The 20089-nt window shown below is 43.3% G+C and overlaps 1 protein-coding gene across 2 annotated transcripts in view; it reads right to left on the bottom strand.

The window, feature by feature from the left end:
* Positions 1-3524: 3524 nt before the first annotated feature.
* Positions 3525-20089, bottom strand: part of SMYD3 (SET and MYND domain containing 3) — a 716238-nt gene continuing 699673 nt past the window's right edge. For both annotated transcript variants that reach the window (XM_065875526.1, XM_065875530.1), the window contains one exon: positions 3525-3954. In XM_065875526.1, coding sequence (XP_065731598.1) covers positions 3853-3954 — 102 coding nt within the window. In that variant the 3' untranslated portion in view covers positions 3525-3852. The remainder of the gene's footprint in view (positions 3955-20089) is intronic.

Below are 20089 nucleotides of genomic sequence, written 5' to 3' on the forward strand. Positions count from 1 at the left end.
TGGAGGCAGGGAACAGAGGGATGGCAAGCAAGGAGGTCAGCGAGGAAGTCTTTGCAGAGGTGCTGGGGGCCTGCAAAGAGCCTGGAAATGGATAAGGATAAAAATGGCTGAAATTTAAAAAAACATTTCAGAGGATGAATAGACAGAACTTATTCCTCTGATAAGGGACAAGGGAAGAGTCAGTGGCTCTGAGTTTCCGTGCTGAAGGGGAGAAGGACAATGACGGAGCTGAGCTAAATATGAAGAGCAGAGAATTGAGTTTTGATATATTTTGAACTGGTTTTGAATATAGTGACTGTGAACCAATCGCATTTTGATGTTTACAAACCTCAAACAGGTCACGTGTCCCACATTGGGGGTGGTATTGCTGGGCTTTCTCAGTCAGCTTGATCTCTTACAGAGCTCAAGTGAAAGCAGGGCTCTGGTGTTTTCCTGAAGCTGCTGCCAGTGGTAGGATTTTGTACTGCTTCACAGACAATGCTCAGAACCATGTCCCGGTGGAATCCCAGTGGGCTACTCTGAGTGAGTATAACATCACCTCCTGGTTGGGCCAGAAAAGAATTTTCAAGGCATACCTCGAGGCGGGGACTCCCACGTATGAAATTGCTCTTTCATCCCTGCAGTGAAGCTTGAATGAGGGGACTCTGTGCTTTGTGGCTGTCTGGCTTCATCAGAGGATGGCTGCCGTCTTCACCCACCCGGCGCTCTTGCTTGGCTAGAGGAAGCCTGTTCTGAGCTCTCATAGTGAACAGGCTTCCCAGGCAGCCTTCCTCCCCTGCGCTCTTGGCATTCACATGGCATGGCCGTAAATTATGCCCAGCGTGTTCATTTTCAGTTTAAATGTGTTCTCATCCCAGAGGAGCAACTAATGGCGTCAGGTTACTGATGTGAAAAAAGCCTGCCGCTGCAGTGACTATGGATTAATGAAATAGCAGTCATGGAGGCTGGGGCAGCAATAAATTGTCAGCCACCGGTGACGTGGATTTTAAATTATATTCTCCATCTCCTTTCCCCTTCTCCAAACTTATTTAGCTGTAGAGTTGTTTGTTAAATGTTTACCATTGCTTAAATGTTTGCTTTCTATTAGAAGTTGGTGCAGGCTGGGCCCCTTCCTTTAAAGGGGCTTTTCTCAGAAAACTGGAGGTGGGCTGAGAGGGATTTAAAAGCCTATCATGCTTTTTCTCTAGGAGGCGTGAAGGCAAATCTCTTAATCCAGGATCATCACTGACTGATAACTTTCATTCAGAAAATTGGCAAACATGGGGCTCTATCGGTGAACTCTGCTCATTTGGCACCTAAGTTACTACCTCTGCCTTCTGTTATGGCCTTTTTCTTTTCCTAATGAGTTAAAAATTAGGAACCAAGACAATTCACAGTGTTTTTGAAAGGCAGCAAGTCTATTTTTCATTAGATGAAGGACCCCAGGGAATCCATTGATGGGCCGTAGGGAGTTCAAGAATCCCTGATCCTACAAGCAAATGTGAACAAGCAACTTGCTCATATGTATATGTTTTTCTAGAAAGAAGGTCTGTGGGTTTCATCAAATTCATTAAATGTTCCGTAACACCAAGATAGCTTAAGGGCTGCCATGGGGGACTGCATAAATGTCTACAACGTCTTGCTCTCCCAAGATCTATGTCCTTGTAATAGACTTTGTGGCTCCTCTGACTGAGAGAAGTCTATCCACCCTTGATTCTGGGCTGGCACTGTGATTGGCTTTGGCCCACGGGAGATGAGTAAATGTGATCCAAGCAGATTGGAAAAGTGCTTGCACTTTGGGGCTTGCCTACTTACTGTTCCTGGAACCCTGCTGCAATGTCAACAAGGCTGGGCTAGCCCAATGAGCTACATGGCCCCAGTCACCTTGTTTCCCCAGCAGACCCACCAGCAACTGCAGACAGCGAGTGTGCCCAGCTGAGACCAGCCAAGCCAACCAAGGTCTATGGATTTCATTAAAATCACTAAATGTTCCGTAATGCCGAAAGAGTGCAAGGGCTGCTATGGTGGACTGCATACATGGCCACAACTTCTTCCTCTCCACACATCCATGCTCTTGCAGTGGGACTTTGTAAGGGCAGGGGTATGTGGAGCCTGGGCCAAACCAGAAGCAATTGTCCAGCCAAATTGCTGACATACAGAATAGTGAACAAAATAAGTGTTATTTGGGGATAGTTTATTATGCAGTAAAAGCTAACTGATATAAATACCATATCACAAAGTGTGCATTTTGAGGATGAGGGGCACACCTTATTCATTCTTTATATCTCTTTTTCCTAAAAACACAATAACCATTCAATATGTAGTTGTTGAATTGGGTAGAACTGGTCTCTCAAAAAGACTGAGATTCAGCCACTTTCTCAAGGTCACAATAAATGAGGAGAGATCCCAGAGCATCTAAGAACTCCAGGCCTCAGTTTCCTTACTTATAAAATGGGCTTCAGAACACCTACCTTGTTGGGCTACTGTGGCTGTTAGAGATGCTGTGTGCTTTAGAGGTGCCTGATACTTGATGGACAGTAGCCCGAGCCAAGCACGCTGACGAAACGGCTGCAGAACGCGTCAGTGTGCGCGAGATCAGGCACGTTTCAGTGATCACAGTGCCCACCAGGTGTTCACGTGGATTCCAGTTTCTAGGCGTCAGCTTTCTCTGCTGCAAAATGAGGTTGGTTCCTTCTGGCTCGACCAGACGTCCATGTGTCATTCTGACATGGCTGCCGCCGCAGTGCGGCCACGTGGCCGGAGGACATGCCACTCCTCCTGGGGTGGTGGGGGAAGCTCCTGAGTTGCTGCCCTGGATTCTGCCATCACTCCCTGTATCTCATTTTCTTGCTTGTAAAATAAGGTGTGGGTGACAGGAAGCTCTCTGAGACTCCTGTCAGCTTCAGTAATACTCCTGGAGTCTTCTCTAAGCCTGAGGGACTAAACTGCTCACAGGATCACGGAGCCATGAAAGAAGTTATTATTTGCTAGAGGAAAAGAAAAGGTTTCTGTATTTGTCTAAAGCAGAAAGTGGAAAAGCAGGCCGTAGAATTGGGGAATAACAGTAAGAAAAAAGAAAAGAAAGCAAACCTGATTTGAGCTGGGATGCTAGAACCCTGCCTCCTGCAGGATAATGGAGCCCCACGCTATGTAGATCACAGGGTCGAACCTTACACATAGAGATTTATAGAAGAAAATTCCCCTTCCAAAAGCATGACATACACAAAGGGTTATAAAATGCTCAGAATGAGTTACACAAAGAGCCGTGAGACATATGAAAAACAGTTTTCTTTTTTTTCCATTAAGACCTCCTGTCCTTTTCTAATAAAACCTAACATGACGTCTTTCTAGGATTTAGAGTAAAACTTCTTGTGTTGCAGATGTATTTGGAAGTGAATCATGGACATACATATCGTTTACCGCAAGCAGTGAAGACATCTGAAAATCTTGCTTCTTGCCAAAATGGACATTAAGATTTTGCTTGGAAGCAAATATGAAAACACTGATTTTTATCCAACTATCCCTCCGTTTATCTAAGGAGAAAGTTACAACTTATTCTGTTATGCTTTTAATAGGATTTTCTATCTTTAATGCTGAGATCTTAAACATTACCAGTGAGTAAGCAAAGCAAACAATTAGCAGATGGCATTTTCAACCAAATTTTTTATATTTATTATAATTGTGCTTCTCTACAACTAAAGATTCATGTGGTGTGCAAACCATATGTCTGACTTTATTTACCAAAGTAAATACAGAACAGCATTTCCAATAGGGGAGGTTCACACAACAAACAAAATAGAGAGTGTGTGACCTCAATAAGGCATTCAATAAAGGTATAAGCTGTCTCTCCCTCTATGGGGGGGCGGGGTTCCCTTAGGGTGCTCTGATGTTGGCATCACATTCTTCTAAGAGCAGAATCAAATCTTCAATCAGGCTGTGCTCCCTGCCATGTGTCACTCTCATAATATCAAAAGCCTAAAGGGAAGAGAAAGAAGACGGATTAGAACCCCAAATTAGGCAGGTCCCTGCCTGCTCCTCGTCTTTTCCCATGACACCAGGAGCCCGAAGAAGCCCAGAGTCTGCAGTATGAGCAGCTCGGTGGTTCTCCACACTAGCAATGACGTGACAAGGGTGATTCTGTAACGTGGTGCTTGGAAGGCAGACTTACTACTTGAGTCGTGCTGGGCCTGCTGTGCAACAACAGTCTTCAGGGATTATTAGAGCTTAGGTTTGGTGTAGGTAAAGAGGTTTGAGAAGAGTTACTAAAATGATTAAGTAATAGTAAAGATGAACTACTATGCTGCTATCGCCTTAAAATATAATTTTCATTTTTGCATGCTGCATTTAATTCTCATCTAGATGCACTGTGATACATATAATGTATACATACAATTTTTGTATTCTTTTCATGTCCTATGACATTAGAACACTGGCATTTTGACAGTCCCTGCCTTCACTCCCCATGTTCAGTCTTCACTAAATCTTGCTAATTCTACCTCCAAAATATTTCTGAAATCTGGATGGGTTTGTGACCACTTCAGTAATAGAGTGTGATGGAATTAATGCTGCTGACTTCCAAAGCTAGGTCAGAAAGGCCATGCAACCTTTGCCTCGTTCACTAGTGTGTCTGCTCCTGGAACCATGAGCTTCCACGCTGTGAGGAAGCCCAAGCCACACGGGGAAGCCAAGTGGAGATGCTCTGGTTGAAAGTCCTAGCTGAGGCCATCTTTCAAGTCATCCTAGCCTAGACACCAGAAACGTGCATAAAGAAGTCTCCAGATGATTCCAGCCATCAGCCAGAAGATTCCAGTCTTCCAGCTGACACTGTGGAAAAGAGGCGTTATGGAAAAGAGGCGAGCCATTCCTCGTGTGATCCGTTTGAATTCCTGACTCAGATCATCGGTGAGCATAATCAAAGGGTGGTTATTTTACTCTGCTAAGTTTTGGGGATGGTTTGTTATCGAGCAATAAATCAGAGATAAACAGTACCATCCTGCACTGCCCAAACTGGGGGCTCCCCGACGTGGGGGGGGGCACCAGACCCCACTGTCTTCAATACGAATGTGCCTCGAGAGATAGGTAAAGAGACTCTGGGGGCTGTCAGGCACCCAGAAAAGCACCTGCCTCTCAGTACCACGCTCTCAGCCTTGGCTGCGCCCAAACCCCACACGTGGTCAACTGAAGCCTGTTCTCTGGGGGTGAGGCCTGGGCTCAGGAGTTTCTAACGTGCCCTCAGGGTTGAGAACGACCGATACAGTGAGCTCTCACCAAATAATAACAACTATTTATTATTCAGTGGTGACTTACAGCCAACATAATTACCATTTTACTGGCTGTGTACAATTCTACTCTTAGAAATTTAGATCACTACCAAGTTTTTGTTACGATGTAGCTCTTCTAGCATAGGACTCTTCTGCCTTTGCTGAATATTTGCTTAAGATAAATCTCTGGAGGTGGGATTCTTGGGTATGAAAGCCATAGAGACTTCAGAGCTGCGGAGCACCCCTTCATTCTACTGGGTGTTCAGGGCTAGGAGTGCTTTTGGCCTGTGTTCCTGGCTTTTTGGCCTCTTTAAAAATCTTCCCAGGCTTCCCTGGTGGCGCAGTGGTTGAGAGTCCACCTGCCGGTGCAGGGGACACGGGTTCGTGCCCAGGTCCGGGAAGATCCCACATGCCGCGGAGCGGCTGGGCCCGTGAGCGATGGCCGCTGAGCCTGCGCGTCCCGAGCCTGTGCTCCGCAACAGGAGAGGCCATAGCAGTGAGAGGCCCGCGTACCGCAAAAAAAAAAAAAAAAAAAAAAGTTCCCTTTAGCTGGGATAAAGGAAAACAGGCAGACAGATGGGGTCTAGATTTAGCTACTGTGAGAGGAAAAAAAGGGAAAGGCCCGCCACCTCAGGCTCTGGTGTCCCAGCCTGGAAAAGAGCTCTGTCTGTGGAGTTGGCTGTCATCCTGCACTGGCAGGCCCATCACCTGTGACATCCCAGCTGGAAAACCAGAAGGGGGCTGTGATGAGTCAGGGCCGTGAGGATCTGGTTCTTAGTAACCTGAGTGGGGCTGCCCTGTGGGTGCAGAGCATCTGCAAGCAAATCCCGAGGTGCAGTGGGGCAGGGTGAGGGGTGTACGAGATCGAGGGGAGGAGTTGGGAGTAGCCTCCACCTTGGAGGCAGCCAAGCTCGGTGACATGCCTCGGGGCAGAAGATCAACAACAAATGTTTGATGCCATTCAGGGAACAAATGTCTCCCGTCTCCCTCCCGCCCTACTCCCCAGGTCCTCTGTTGTTCGAGACATCTCAAGGTCCCAGGCAGGGGCCTGCATGAGAGCGCGATTGTAAAAAGAGACTGGAGAGATGCTTCGAGCCCTTCATGGGAAATTCTCTCACTCGAAAGCTGCTTAGATGTTCTCTTCCCTTCCACTCGACAGAGGACCAGCTGTACTTGTGATCTGACAAAGGAGGGTGAATGGGCCAGGAGAATCACCTGAAAAGCTCTTTGCAGAAAGAGAAATAATGCTCCTCCAAGCCCCATGGACAGGTCGGCTGGAGAAAGGCCTGCCTGACCTGTGAGGGCTCTCGCCCTCCTGGCCCCTCACAGCTCTCTGCTGGGTGAGGGCCTGGCCTCGTTTCTCAGGAGAACTCCCAGACCAGCTTCTCTGTGTCCTCCTGTTTCATTTCTCCAGGTTCCTCATCTGGAGAATGTTCTGTGCTTCTCAGGGACTTGACTCAGAGGCTACGTGACAGTCGTCTTCATACCACTTTGAAGGGTAAGGTCGATCTGCACGTTTTCAGACGTATTATAGCTCCAGCTTCCTTCCTCACTGCCTTTCTTCCAGTCATACGTTTCACTTTCTCCTCCCTTCCAGCTTTAAGAATAAGGCCTACGGGGCTTCCCTGGTGGCGCAGGTGCTCCGCAATGGGAGAGGCCACAGCAGTGAGAGGCCCGCTTACCGCAAAAAAAAAAAAAAAAAAAGAATAAGGCCTACTCCTCAAGAGACAGAGTTAATTGTGGCTGATCTGGAGTCTTCCTGTTCATTCCTGCTCATCCCACAGCACGGCAGGTGCCTGAGCGTCAGAAGGAGGCTTCCGGCCCTGCAACCCTTCACGAACTGCAGAGCCACGGCCAGGAAGGGAAGCCACCTGGCCTTCCCCAGGCCTCACTTCCATACCTCCCAGCCTGCTTCCTTGCGGGAGGGCCATAAAGACCATCTGGTGCAATGTCCTCATGTTTGGCCTGAGAGGGAGCTCAGGGTGAACCCAGTGTTCATTCCATGACGGCACTGTGCAGCCTCCACCTGCAAACAGTCTTCAGTGACCAAGGAGAGGGCCTGCAGGGTCTCTGAGGTGTGGCTTCTGAGACACCCTGAGGAGCCACGAAGGTCTTCCTAGTCAAGATGCTGCTGGTTGTGACCTACGTTCTCTTATTTGGTGGTGAATGCAGCACTGGTAGCAAAAGTGGGGCGGGGGCAACCCCTGGGTGTGTATGTGTAGGATTTGAGATACTAAGGTTAGAGGATCCTATCCACAGGGGTGGCTAGAAGCAGAGAGGAAATGGGCATAGCTGGGTGCAGAGGACCACATTGAAGAGACTGGAAAAAATCCATACCATTTGTCTAGAAGGTAAAACCAAGTATAAATAGGATTAACAAGTAAACACTGTAATTTTCTCTCAGTGATGGGTGGGGTAGAAGAGAAAAGGAGAGAAAAAAAGAAATAGGATTTAGTAATGTGCAAACTATGGTTATGACTATGTTGTCTGTGTGTGTGTGCGTGTGTGTATGTGAGAGTAATATGGCAGGTTGAGTATACAGGACGGGAAGCCAAAACTCAGACTTGGTCCGGCGGGACGTCTGGTCCTTGTCTTTGACATCACCTGGGCCTACAGGTGAGCTGGGGCAGCAGTTCTCAGCGATGTAGGAAGGCAGCCCTACGTAGCTGTCAGCACAGGCTGCCTCTGCATGGCGGCCACAGCCCCTCAGCCCAGCAAGAAGATGAGGAGGTCCTTTTTTCCCCCAAAAACAAAGTTACAGTAAATCTCTGACAAACCAGGACAATTGTTTCCTGTAGCTCTGTGTCTCCCTTCTCTCAGCCCGTCCCAAATGCCACACATGCACATGTCAGAGAGAACAATTTTGATTTAATTTCCTGCAGCAATATGTAAAACAGATTAAGGAAATATAAAATCAGAGCCAGCCTGTGCTGGGAAAAGCTTATCTCTTTCCATTAAATTTTATTTTTCTAATGGTAGCATTTAAAAAGAGCCTGCCTGTAATCTTCCACAGAGGACCTATTTGAAGCCTTCAAGGGGGTGTTGCTGCCCCCCGTGTACTGACTCTAAATGTCACATGAGAAATGGAAGCACAGATCGTCTGCCACATGACAGGCATGGCTCACTCAGGAGTAAAGATAGGTTCTTTGAAAGATCGGGTCCCCAGAACTGATTTCAATCTCATCACAGCTTTTTTTTTCTTTTAAGTAATTGTAGAATTGTGGGTCATATATTAAATAAAATGAATTAAATTATGATTTAAAGTTGCAAATAATATAGCTTTCTTATTAATTTTTAATAAAAATATATTAAGCTTATCAAGGATCTCATATACTCTCTACAAAAAGCCTGAGGGAATTCAATAATGACTTCTCCAAGCAGGATTTAAATATGGATATAAATCAGAGGGAAAAGAAATGTATGCATGATAAAAACCTCTGGAATCAGATCACAAGAGGGGAAAATGCAGGCAAGTTTTCTTACTCTGCCCACCTCAGGATGAAAGCAGAGTAGAGGGGTGGGAGGTGGTGGGCGTGCGCTGGGGCATCCAAAGCAGGACACGTAAGAAGACAGACCTACAACCCATCAAGCAGCTCCAGAGCCACGGCAGCCCTTCACAAGGGGCAGCAGGAAATCCCAAAGCCTTGGATGACTTTCCTGAGCTCACAGCACCCCTGCTAACTCCATTGTGCTCTACACCTTGTACAGAATCCACTGAGAGGACCTGTCCTCCTGGGAGGCAAGATTCCTTAAAGAAAAGATCTATCCATTCATACACTAAATATCGGCTAAGCAGCTGTCATGAATAAGACTTGGTCCTTGCCCTGGGAGGAGCTCTGGCACAGCCAGAAATCAGGGTTCTAGCAGGACAGTGTGTGATAAAGGGAGATGTAAGGTGCTGGGGTTCCAGAGGAGAGACCCTAGAAGGGGTTACAGATGTGGTGAGCTCAGGTCTGTGCCTTCCAGTGGAAGTAGCTATTCCAGAAAGAGTTGCTGTTGTGTTATTATGTTTAACTTAACTAATCAATCGATCCAATGCATATTTATTGAGCACCTGAGAGACCCTGAAGACATCATGTCTCTTCCCTGAGCTCCGGTTTCCTCACTTGAATAACGAGGAGATTGGACTAGATAAATTCTATGGACAAAGCAAGTCCCAGACACAGAGCTAGGAGGTGCAGGTTTGGTTTCATTTCAAAATGTGTTATTGATTTCTAATTTAACTCCACTGAGGTCAGAGAATTTACTTTGTATGACAGGAATCCTTTTACATTTATTGACACTTGTTTTATGGCCCAGAATATGGTCCTTCTTGGTATACATTCTGTGGGTACTTGAAAAGAAGTGTATTTTGCTACTGCTGGGTGGAGTTTTATGAATGTCAACTTGTTGTTGAATTCTTCTATATCCTTGCTGGTTTTCTGTCTAGTTGTCCTGTCAGTAGTTGACAGGGAGTGTTGATGTCCCCAGCTATACTCGTATCCATAAGTCTATTATCTATTTCTTCTTTTAGTTCTATCAGTTTTTGTTTCCCACATTTTGCAACTGGGTTGTTTGGTGCATACACATTTAGAGTTGCTATGTATTTGTGGTAAATTGACCTTTTTTCCCCATTATATAATGTCCTTCTCGGTCTTTAGCAACATTTTCTTTGCTCTAAAATCTACTTTATCTGATATTAATATAGCCACTCCAGCTTTCTTCTGATGAATGGTGTTTTCATGATATATCTTTTTCCATCATTTTACTTTCAACGTGCCTATATCACTATATTTAAAGCGAGTTTCCTATAGACAGCATATAGTTGGGTCATTAAAAAAATCCATTCTAATAATCTCTGTCATTTAATTAGTATATTTTAGACAATTTATATTTTTTACATAGATCACTTGCATAATTAATGTGGTTATTCATATATTAGGGTTTTAAGTTTGCCATTTAAAATTTTTTCTCGTTTTTTCTTTTTTGCTTCTATTTTCTTTTTCTTGCATTTCTGGTGGATTACTACTTTTTTTTAGAATTCTGTAATGTTTTTGAGTGTATTTGTTTGTGTGTATATATATATATAGACATAGACATATAATTGTCGAATATAATTGACCTAAATATTTCCACTATATACATGTAGAACCACAGGAGACAGTGTTGTTATAAATTTTGTTTCAACTGTCCAAGATTATCTAAAAAACTCAAGAGGAGAATGAAAGTCTATTTTACTTACCCTTTTGCTTACCATGTTCTTTCTTCCTGATGTTCAAAGATTCCTGCCTTTTTTATTTACTTTCTGTTTAGAGAATTCCTTTAGCGATCCTTTTAGAATAGGTCTGCTGGTGACAAATTCTCTTACTTTTCCTTCGTCTGAGAATGTTTTGACTTTCCCTTAACTCTTGAAGACTATTGTGCCGAGTATCGGTTTTTGGCTCAACAGTTCTTTTCTTTCAGTGCTTGAAAAACGTGCCACTTTCATCTGACCTCCATGTTTGTTTGTTTGTTTGTTAATATTTATATATTTGGCTGTATCGGGTCTTAGTTGCAGCACGTGGGATCTTCAATACTGCGTGCAGGATCTTCACTGCAGCATGCAGGATCTGTTTTTAGTTGCGGCATGCGGGATCTTTATTGTGGCACGAGGGATCTAATTCCCTGACCAGGATCGAACCCAGGCCCCCTGCATTGGGAGCACAGAGTCTTAACCACTGGACCACCAGGGAAGTCCCTGGCCTTCATGGTTTTTAATGAGAAAGCCACTGTAACTCAAATTGTTTTTCTCCTATAAGGAAGATGTCATTTTTCTCTTGCTGCTTTTTAAAAAACATATTTTAATTTTTAAAATTTTTTGCTGTGTTGGGTCTTTGTTGCTGCGCGCGGGCTTTTCTCTGGTTTTGGTGAGTGAGGGCTACTCTTGCGGTGTGCAGGCTTCTCATTGTGGTGGCTTCTCTTGTTGTGGAGCATGGGTTCTAGGCGCGTGGGCTTCAGTAGTTGTGGCATGCAGGCTCAGTAGTTGTGGCGCACAGGCTTAGTTGCTCTGCAGCATTTGGGATCTTCCTGGACCAGCGCTTGAACCCGTGTCCCGTGCATTGGCAGGTGGATTCTTAACCACTGCGCCACCAGGGAAGCCCCTCTCTTGCTGCTTTTAAGATATTTTTGTTGTCTTTAGTTTTCAGAAGTTTGTCTAGGATGAATCTTGATGTGCATTTCTTTGGATTTTTCTTATTTGGATTCACTTAGGTTTTTTTTTTTTTCTTTAAGTTTTTGTAGGTTTTTTGTTTAATTATTTTTTTATACAGCAGGTTCTTATTAGTCATCAATTTTATACACATCAGGGTATACATGTCAATCCCAATGTCCCAATTCATCCCACAACCACCACCACCACCAACCCCCCGTGGCTTTCCCCACTTGGTGTCCATATGTTTGTTCTCAACATCTGTGTCTCTGTTTCTGCCTTGCAAACCGGTTCATCTGTACCATTTTCCTAGATTCCACATATATGCATTAATATACAATATTTGTTTTTCTCTTTCTGACTTACTTCACTCTTTATGACAGTGTCTAGGTCTATCCACGTCTCTACAAATGACCAAATTTCGTTCCTTTTTATGGCTGAGTAATATTCCATTGTATATATGTACCACATTTTCTTATTCCATTCGTCTGTCAATGGGCATTTAGGTTGCTTCCATGACCTAGCTATTGTAAATAGTGCTGCAATGAACATTGGGGTGCATGTGTCTTTTTGAATTATGGTTTTCTCTGGTTATATGCCCAATAGTGGGATTGCTGGATCATATGGTAATTCTATTTTTAGTTTTTTAAGGAACCTCCATACTGTTCTCCATAGTTGCTGTATCAATTTACATTCCCACCAACAGTGCAAGAGGGTTCCCTTTTCTCCACACCGTCTCTAGCATTTGTTGTTTGTAGATTTTCTGATGGTGCCCATTCTAGTTGGTGTGAGGTGATACCTCATTGTCGTTTTGATTTGCATTTCTCTAATGATTAGTGATGTTGAACAGCTTTTCATGTGCCTTTTGGCCATCTGTATGTCTTCTTTGGAGAAATGTCTGTTTAGGGCTTCTGCCTATTTTTTGATTGAGTCGTTTGATTTTTTAATATTGAGCTGCATGAGCTGTTTATATATTTTGGAGATCAATCCTTTGTCCGTTGATTCGTTTGCAAATATCTTCTCCCATTCTGAGGGTTGTCTTTTCGTCTTGTTTATAGTTTCCTTTGCTGTGCAAAAGGTTTTACGTTTCATTAGGTCCCATTTGTTTATTTTTGTTTTTATTTCCATTCCTCTAGGAGGTGGGTCTAAAAAGATCTTGCTGTGATTTATGCCAAAGAGTGTTCTTCCTATGTTTTCCTCTGAGAGTTTTATAATGTCCGGTCTTACATTTAGGTCTCTAATCCACTTTGAGTTTATTTTGTGTATGGTGTTAGGGAGTGTTCTAATTTCATTCTTTTACATGAAGCTGTTCGGTTTTTCCAGCACCACTTATTGAACAGACTGTCTTTTCTCCATTGTATATATCCTTGCCTCCTTTCTCATAGATTAGTTGACCATAGGTGCCTGAGTTTATCTCTGGGCTTTCTATCCTGTTCCATTGATCTATGTTTCTGTTTTTGTGCCAGTACCATATTGTCTTTATTACTGTAGCTTTATAGTATAGTCTGAAGTCAGGGAGTCTGATTCCTCCAGCTCCATTTCTTTCCTTCAAGACTGCTTTGGCTATTTGGGGTCTTTTGTGTCTCCATACAAATTTTAAGATTTTTTGTTCTAGTTCTGTAAAAAACGCCATTGGTAATTTGATAGGGATTGCGTTGAATCTGTACATTGCCTTGGGCAGTATAGTCATTTTCACAATCAGTTACCTTCTTGAATCCCCAGGTAGATTTCTTTATGTTCAGTGGCATTAATTACATTCACATGTGCAACCACTACCACTATCCATTTCCAGAACTTCTGTGTTATCCCAAACTGAAACTGTGTACCCACTAAAGAATAATTCTCCATTCCCTTCTCTCTCCAGCCCCTGGTTATCACTATTTTACTTTCTCTCTCTATGTTTTTGACTACTCTACATACCTGATATAAATGGAATCATACAATATTTATCCTTTTGTGACTGGCTTATTTCACATAATGTCTTCAGGTTTCATCCATGTGGTTTCATTTTTAAGGCTGAATAATATTGTCTGTATATTCCACATTTTGTTTATCTATTCATCTGTCCATGGACATTTAGGTTGTTTCCACCTTTTAGCTATTGTTAATAATGCTTGCTGTGAACATTGGTGTACAAATATCTGTTCAAGTCCCTGCTTTCAATTCTTTCTTTTGTGTTTATACCCAGAAGTGGAATTGGTGGATCAAATAGTAATTCTATGTTTCATATTTTTGAGGAACTGCTATACTATTTTTCCACAGTGGCTGCCCCATTTTGCATTCCTGCCAGTAATACATAAGGGTTCCAGTCTCTCCACATCCATACCAATACATGTTGTTTTCTGGGGTTTTTTTCTTAATGATAGCCATCTTAGCAGGTGAGAAGTAGTATCTCATTGTGGTTGTGGTTTGCATTTCCCTAATGATTGGTGATGTTAAGCACCTTTTTATGTGATTTTTAGCTATTTGCATATCTTCTTTGGAGAAATGTCTATTCAGGTCCTTTGCCAATTTTTGGATTGGGCTGTTTTGGTATTGTTATTGAAGTTTAGGCATTCTCTCTGTATTCTGGAAATTATTCACTTATCAGATACGTGATTTGCAAATACTTTGTTCCATTTTGTGGGTTGCCTTTTTACTCGGTTGATAGCATCCTTTGATGCACAAACATTTAAAATTTTGATGAAGTTCAATTTGTCTATTTTTTCTTTGTTGCCTGTGCCTTTGGTGGCATATCCAAAAAAGTAATTGCCAAATCCAGTCTCATGAAGCTTTTCTTCTAAGAGTTTTATAGTTTTAGCTCTTATATTAGGTCTTTAATCCATGCATTAAGTTTTAAAAATATAGTGTTAGGTAAGGGTCCAACTTTATTTTTTGCATGTGGATATCGAGTTTTCTCAACACCGTTTATTGAATGGACTGTCCTTTCCTCACTGAGTGGTCTTGGCACCCTTGTCAAAAATTATTTGACATATATCTGAGAGTTTATTTCTGGCTCTCTATTCAATTTCATTGGCTTATATGGCTGTCTTTATGCCAGTACCATGTTGTTTTGATTACTGTAGTTGTGTAGCAAAATTTGAAATCATAAAGTGTGAGTCCTCCAACTTTTTTTTTCTTTTTCAATATTGTTATGCTATTGGGGTCTTGAGGTTTCATATGGATTTTAGGATGGATTTTTCCATTTCTAAAAAATGTCAGTGGGATTTTGACAGATTGCATTGAATCTATAGATTGCTTTAGGTTGTATTGACATCTTAAAATGATATTAAATCTTTCAGTCATGAACATGGAATATTATTCTGTTTATGTCATCTTTAATTTTTTTCAGCAATGTTTTATAGTCTTCAGTGTATAAGTCTTTTACCTCCTTGATTAAGTTAATTGCTGATTATTTTATTCTGTACAATGCTATTAGAAGTGGAACTGTTTTCTCAATTTCCTTTTGGGATCATTCCCTATCAGTGTATAGAAACACAACTGACTTTTGCATGTTAATTTTACATCCTCCCACTTTGCTGAATTTCTTAGTTGGAACAACTTCTTTTGTGGTATCTTTAGGGTTTCCTACATATAAGATCATGTCATCTATGAAGAGAGAGAATTTTACTGTTTTTCAATTTGAGTGCTTTCACTATTATTTCTTCAAGTACTTTTTCCACTCTTCCCTCTTTCTCTTCTCTTTCTGGGACTCCACTGTTAGATCTTTTGTTATAGGTACCATGGGTCCCTGAAGCTCTGTTCAATTTTACCTTTTTTAGTCATTTTATCTCTGTTTTTTAGATTGGACGGCTTATATTGTTCCAGCTTCAAGTTCATTATTTTTTTATCTTTTATTTTTTTGCGGTACGCGGGCCTCTCACCGCTGTGGCCTCTCCCGCCGCAGAGCACAGGCTTCAGACGCGCAGGCCCAGCAGCCATGGCTCGCGGGCCTAGCCACTCCGTGGCACATGGGATCCTCCCGAACTGGGGCACGAACCCGCGTCCCCTGCATTGGCAGGCGGACTCTCAACCACTGCGCCACCAGGGAAGCCCCAAGTTCATTATTAACTCATTCCTCTATCCTTTCCATTCTGTTGTTAAGCTCCAGTCTGTATATTTTGGTAATTGTATTTATCAGTTCGTAAATTTCTGTTTGCTTCTTCTTTCTATCTTCTATTTCTTTGCTGAGGTGTTCTATTTTTTCATTTGTTTTGAGGATGTTTGTAATTGCTTGTTTGAGCCCATGTATGATTGGCTTTAAAATCTTTGTCAGATAATTCTAAAATCTGTTATCTTGGAGTTGCAATCTGTCGATTGTCTTTTTCTCCATGAAGATTGAGATCTTCCTTGTTCTTGGTATGATGAGGGATTTTCAGTTGAAACCTGGACATGTTGAGTATTATGCTGAGATTCTGAATTTTATGTAAACTTTCTGTTTTAGCTGGCTCTCTCCAATATTGCTCCAGCAGGAGTATGGCAGATGACACCATGTTACTGCCAGGTGGAAGTACAAGTCCAGGTTCCTCACTTGGTTCCTTGTCACTGCTGGGCTTACACTTTCTGGTAGGTAAATTTATGCTTGTTTCCTATAATGTAACTTAATCACTATGCTTTCATTTTATGATTATTCTCTTAGTTATCTTCTCTTTTTTTGGTTCAGAAACATACTCTTGAAACTGATATTCTCTATTTTAAGTCAGTAGGGGACAGTCATAAATATCAGAGCCAGGGACTGCCAAACAACTCTTTGAAGGCACTACTGATGATTATGGCACATCACCTCTGCATGCGCTCTTGTCCTCCCCCTCTCCCTCCCATCTGTCCACATGTTAAGGTGATGTTATGCATTTAGACGAGAGCTTTTTAACGTTGAGACCACGGGCCTATAGAAAGTCCATGGAGAGGCTTCAGGTGGTCCCTAAATACCTTCCCCACCAAATATAAAAAAAAATGTTGTGCAGTGTGGATACGGGGTGTGGGGCAGGGAGGTGGGATGAATTGGGAGATTGGTATTGACGTATGTGCACTGCCATGTGTAAAACAGATAGCTGGTGGGAACCTGCTGTATAGCACAGGGAGCTCAGGTCGGTGCTCTGTGATGACCTAGATGGGTGGGATGGGGGGGTGGGGTGGGAGGGAGGTCCAAGAGGGAGGGGATATATGTATACAGACAGCTGATTCACTTTGTTGTACACCAGAAACTAACACAACATTGTAAAGCAACTATACCCCAATTTTTTAAAAAAATGTGTGTATGTGCATTTTCTCTGGTGAGTCAGTGGTCCTCACACAATTCCTAAAAAAGAACATGACCAAAGAGGTTAAAAATCATTGTAGCAAATTAAGAAATGGGAGCAATAGACTTGCAGGCTCTAAATCATCCATTTAGAGGGGCTTGAAATCAGGGTGCAGGCTGGAGTAGAGACCAGCATGTGCTTGGAGCTTTGCCTGGATGAGCTGGAATAGCTAGTAACCATGTGGGTATGAGAGGAGCTGTGCTGGGGACTGGGCCTGAGCTCCCTATTTAGGTCCTCAAAGTGTACAATGCTTCAACATAATGAAGTGAGAAGAGAAAAAACATTACAGTGTAATATAAGAAATTTACATCTAAATAAAAAACGGTTATTGAGGGGGAAGAAGTTTGACTTTTTCCAGCCTGACTTGTTAACAGGGCACTACTAACAAAGCAGCTAGTGTAGCCCAGGGTGAGGGAGCTGGCAGCACGCAGAGCTCACAGAACAGAAGCAGGCTCACTGACAAGACAGGCCAGATGAGAATGGTTGCCCCTGAGGTCCAAGAAGTCAAATTAGCGGCTAACAAAATTCTTCTAAGAAATAAATGGAAAGAAATGAAAAGAGATTAGAGACAGGAGAAAGCAAGAGGGAGGTACGGTGAAGGGAGCCCAGGACTGTCCTGTGGCAGCAATCACAAGAATTTCAGCTGAGCCCAGGGGAGATGGGAGCCTAAACCAAATCAGAACTGGGCTAAGAGGATTCCTTTCCTGGAGGAGGCCGGGCCTAATTGAATCTGTACCTAATTTTTGTTTCTGAAGCTTTTCTCATTTTTGTTTCAAACTCAGCCTCTGAAACCCTTATTCAAACTCGTTCATCCCGTTATTTCCAGAGTTTCTAAGGAAGAATGTCTGGGGGTGCCAGTCTAAAGAGAACACCAGTTTAAAAAAGGCAAGAATATATCTTCCCTTGCCCCTCTCTGGGTGACCTGAGCCCTGAGAAAGCTCGGGAGGAGAGGTTATCTGCAGAACGAAACTGCCCTGCTTCTAGACTCACAGGAGCTGTGAACTTGCAAAAAGATGGAGGTGTGCAGCCTGTCCCTCTGTGTGATATTGGGATATACAATAAGAAATATATACTTGGTCTTCATCTCTATTTCTGGCACTGAGTTCCTAAAACCCTTGGAATTTCCTAAGTGATGAAAATGATCAAGGTGTCTTTATTATTTTAATAAGGTGACTTTCAGAAGCACCTAAGGATGGGGGCTGGTTGCTAGGATAACCAACCATATGGTAAGACGGTTGGAACTTTCAGGGAAGAGGAACTGGAGGTTGAATCAATCACCAATGGCCAGTGATTTCATCAATCATGCCTCTGTAGTGAAGCCTTCATAAAAACCCACAAGGACAGAGTTTGAAAGCTTCTAGGTTGGTGAACACATGGAGATTCGTGGAAAGCGGTGAACTCAGAGAGACGCCCTATGTGCATCTCTTCCATCTGGCTGCTTCTGATTTATAGCCTTTTATAATACACTGGTGATCTAGTAAGTAAGTAAAATGTTTCTTGGAATCCTGTGAGCTGCTTTAGCAAATTAATCAAAACCGTGGTGGCATCCTCGGCACCTCTAAGCTATAGCCAGTCAGTCTGAAGCCTATGTGACAACCTGGGCTTGTGACCGGCGTCTGAAGTGTGGAAGGTGATCTGGGGGGGGCAGTGGGATCTGATGCCATCTCCAGTTAAATGGTGTCAGAACTGAGTTGAACCGTAGGACACCCACCTGTGTCTGAGAATTGCTTGTTGAAGCGGGAAAACCCCTGCCACACATTGGAATTGGGTGAGCAGAACCTTACCCTGCTAGTAAATGGTCAGCATATGTCCTGAGAAGATCTGGTCCACTAGCCACATACATAGTACATATACACATTAGCTAAAAGAACAGGGCCAGGGTGGTGCTTTTAAAGACCTCTCCTCATTAAAAAATCCATTCATTCAAGTAGGTACTTGATAGAACTTGCTATGTTCAGGGCATGTGTCTAGGTTTGGTAGCCCCAGGAGATACAAAAGGTATCTTGTGGAATTCCCACTCACCTCCAGGAAATGGAACACACCCATGTGAACTGCTGGGGAGCAGGTCTATAATATAATTGTTCAACAGGGGAAACACTGTATAACCCCAAACTCCAAACGCAAGTGCTAAAGGGACTGGGTAGTGAGGGAGTGATCAGAACAAGGGTTCCTACACAATAATAATCCTTTATACTCTCCACACACTTGGGACTCAGCCAAACACACCCTTACGCACTACCTTATCTACTTCTAAAATAACTCTATGGGGTAGGTATGATCCTCATTTTTAAAATAAGAAAATTATACTCAGAGGGATTGAGACTTGCTTCAAGTCATAAACGTAGTAAATGACGGCACTGGAACCTGAACTCTGAATACGAGTGTCTTCCTACTGCGTGACACTGCCGGGGTGAACATCTGCTTTCTGGTCGATATCAGAATCCAGGAGACTCCGTGTCTTTTCCAGGGCCAAGCAGGAAGTTTGGGTAAGGCCATGACTAACGCCAGGCCTCACAGGACAGATGTTCTGATGCCGCTCCGAGGTCTTTCATTTGGCAGCTGTCAGGGTCCATATGTGGGCTTATCTTTGGTACCAGGAGCAGAAGATGCTAAAACAATCACCAAGGGAGGCTTCTGGAGGAAATGAGGCAAGCTCACAAGAAGGACATGAGGAAGACAGGATGGAACAGGGCACGAAGGGTATAAAAGGGCGATAAGAGTGTCACAAGAAGGACTGGTGATCCACCTGGCCCACATATGTCCCGTAAATCTGTATCTAGACGTCAGTGTGGGTTCGTTCACACTTGTCTTTGCAGCTGAGGGTATGAGATGCCTCCATCAAGAGTCCTGCGTGCAATGGCAATGATAAAGCCTCATGTGAAGAGTAGAAAAGATCCAAATCCCCTCAGATTTCTCTTGCACATCCTCCTCTGAGTTGGCACCAGGAGCTCAGCGGGATCTGAAGGGATTTCTACACTGAGTCTTACTAGAGAGTCTCAATTATTTGCTGGGCCAGTCTAGAGCCTCGGATTCCAGTCTGGATCTGATGACTTGTTCACGTGTCTGTCTCCTCCACTAAACTGTGAGGACAACGCTGGGCCTTATTCAGATTAATAGAAGCATTTAATCAACACATGTTAGATTAAATCGAACAGACTGGACCTGGCTCTGGTTCAGTGTGATGCCAAGCCTCCTTAGCTCCTTCAGTTTTCAAATGGACACGGAAATGCTTGGCCCACTGGCCTCAGATGGCTGTCAGCTGTCATGAGGGCCAGATCAGTCATGTACGTGTGAGCAGTATTAATACTTTCTAGTCCCATAAAACATCAAGGACTAATTTGATCACTTATAAAATATCTACTTGGAGGTGACCCTGGGTTGGGTCCATGATATACGTGGGAAAT

The sequence above is a fragment of the Phocoena phocoena genome, chromosome 1 (genome assembly GCF_963924675.1).
Source record: "Phocoena phocoena chromosome 1, mPhoPho1.1, whole genome shotgun sequence".
Lineage (NCBI taxonomy): Eukaryota > Metazoa > Chordata > Mammalia > Artiodactyla > Phocoenidae > Phocoena > Phocoena phocoena.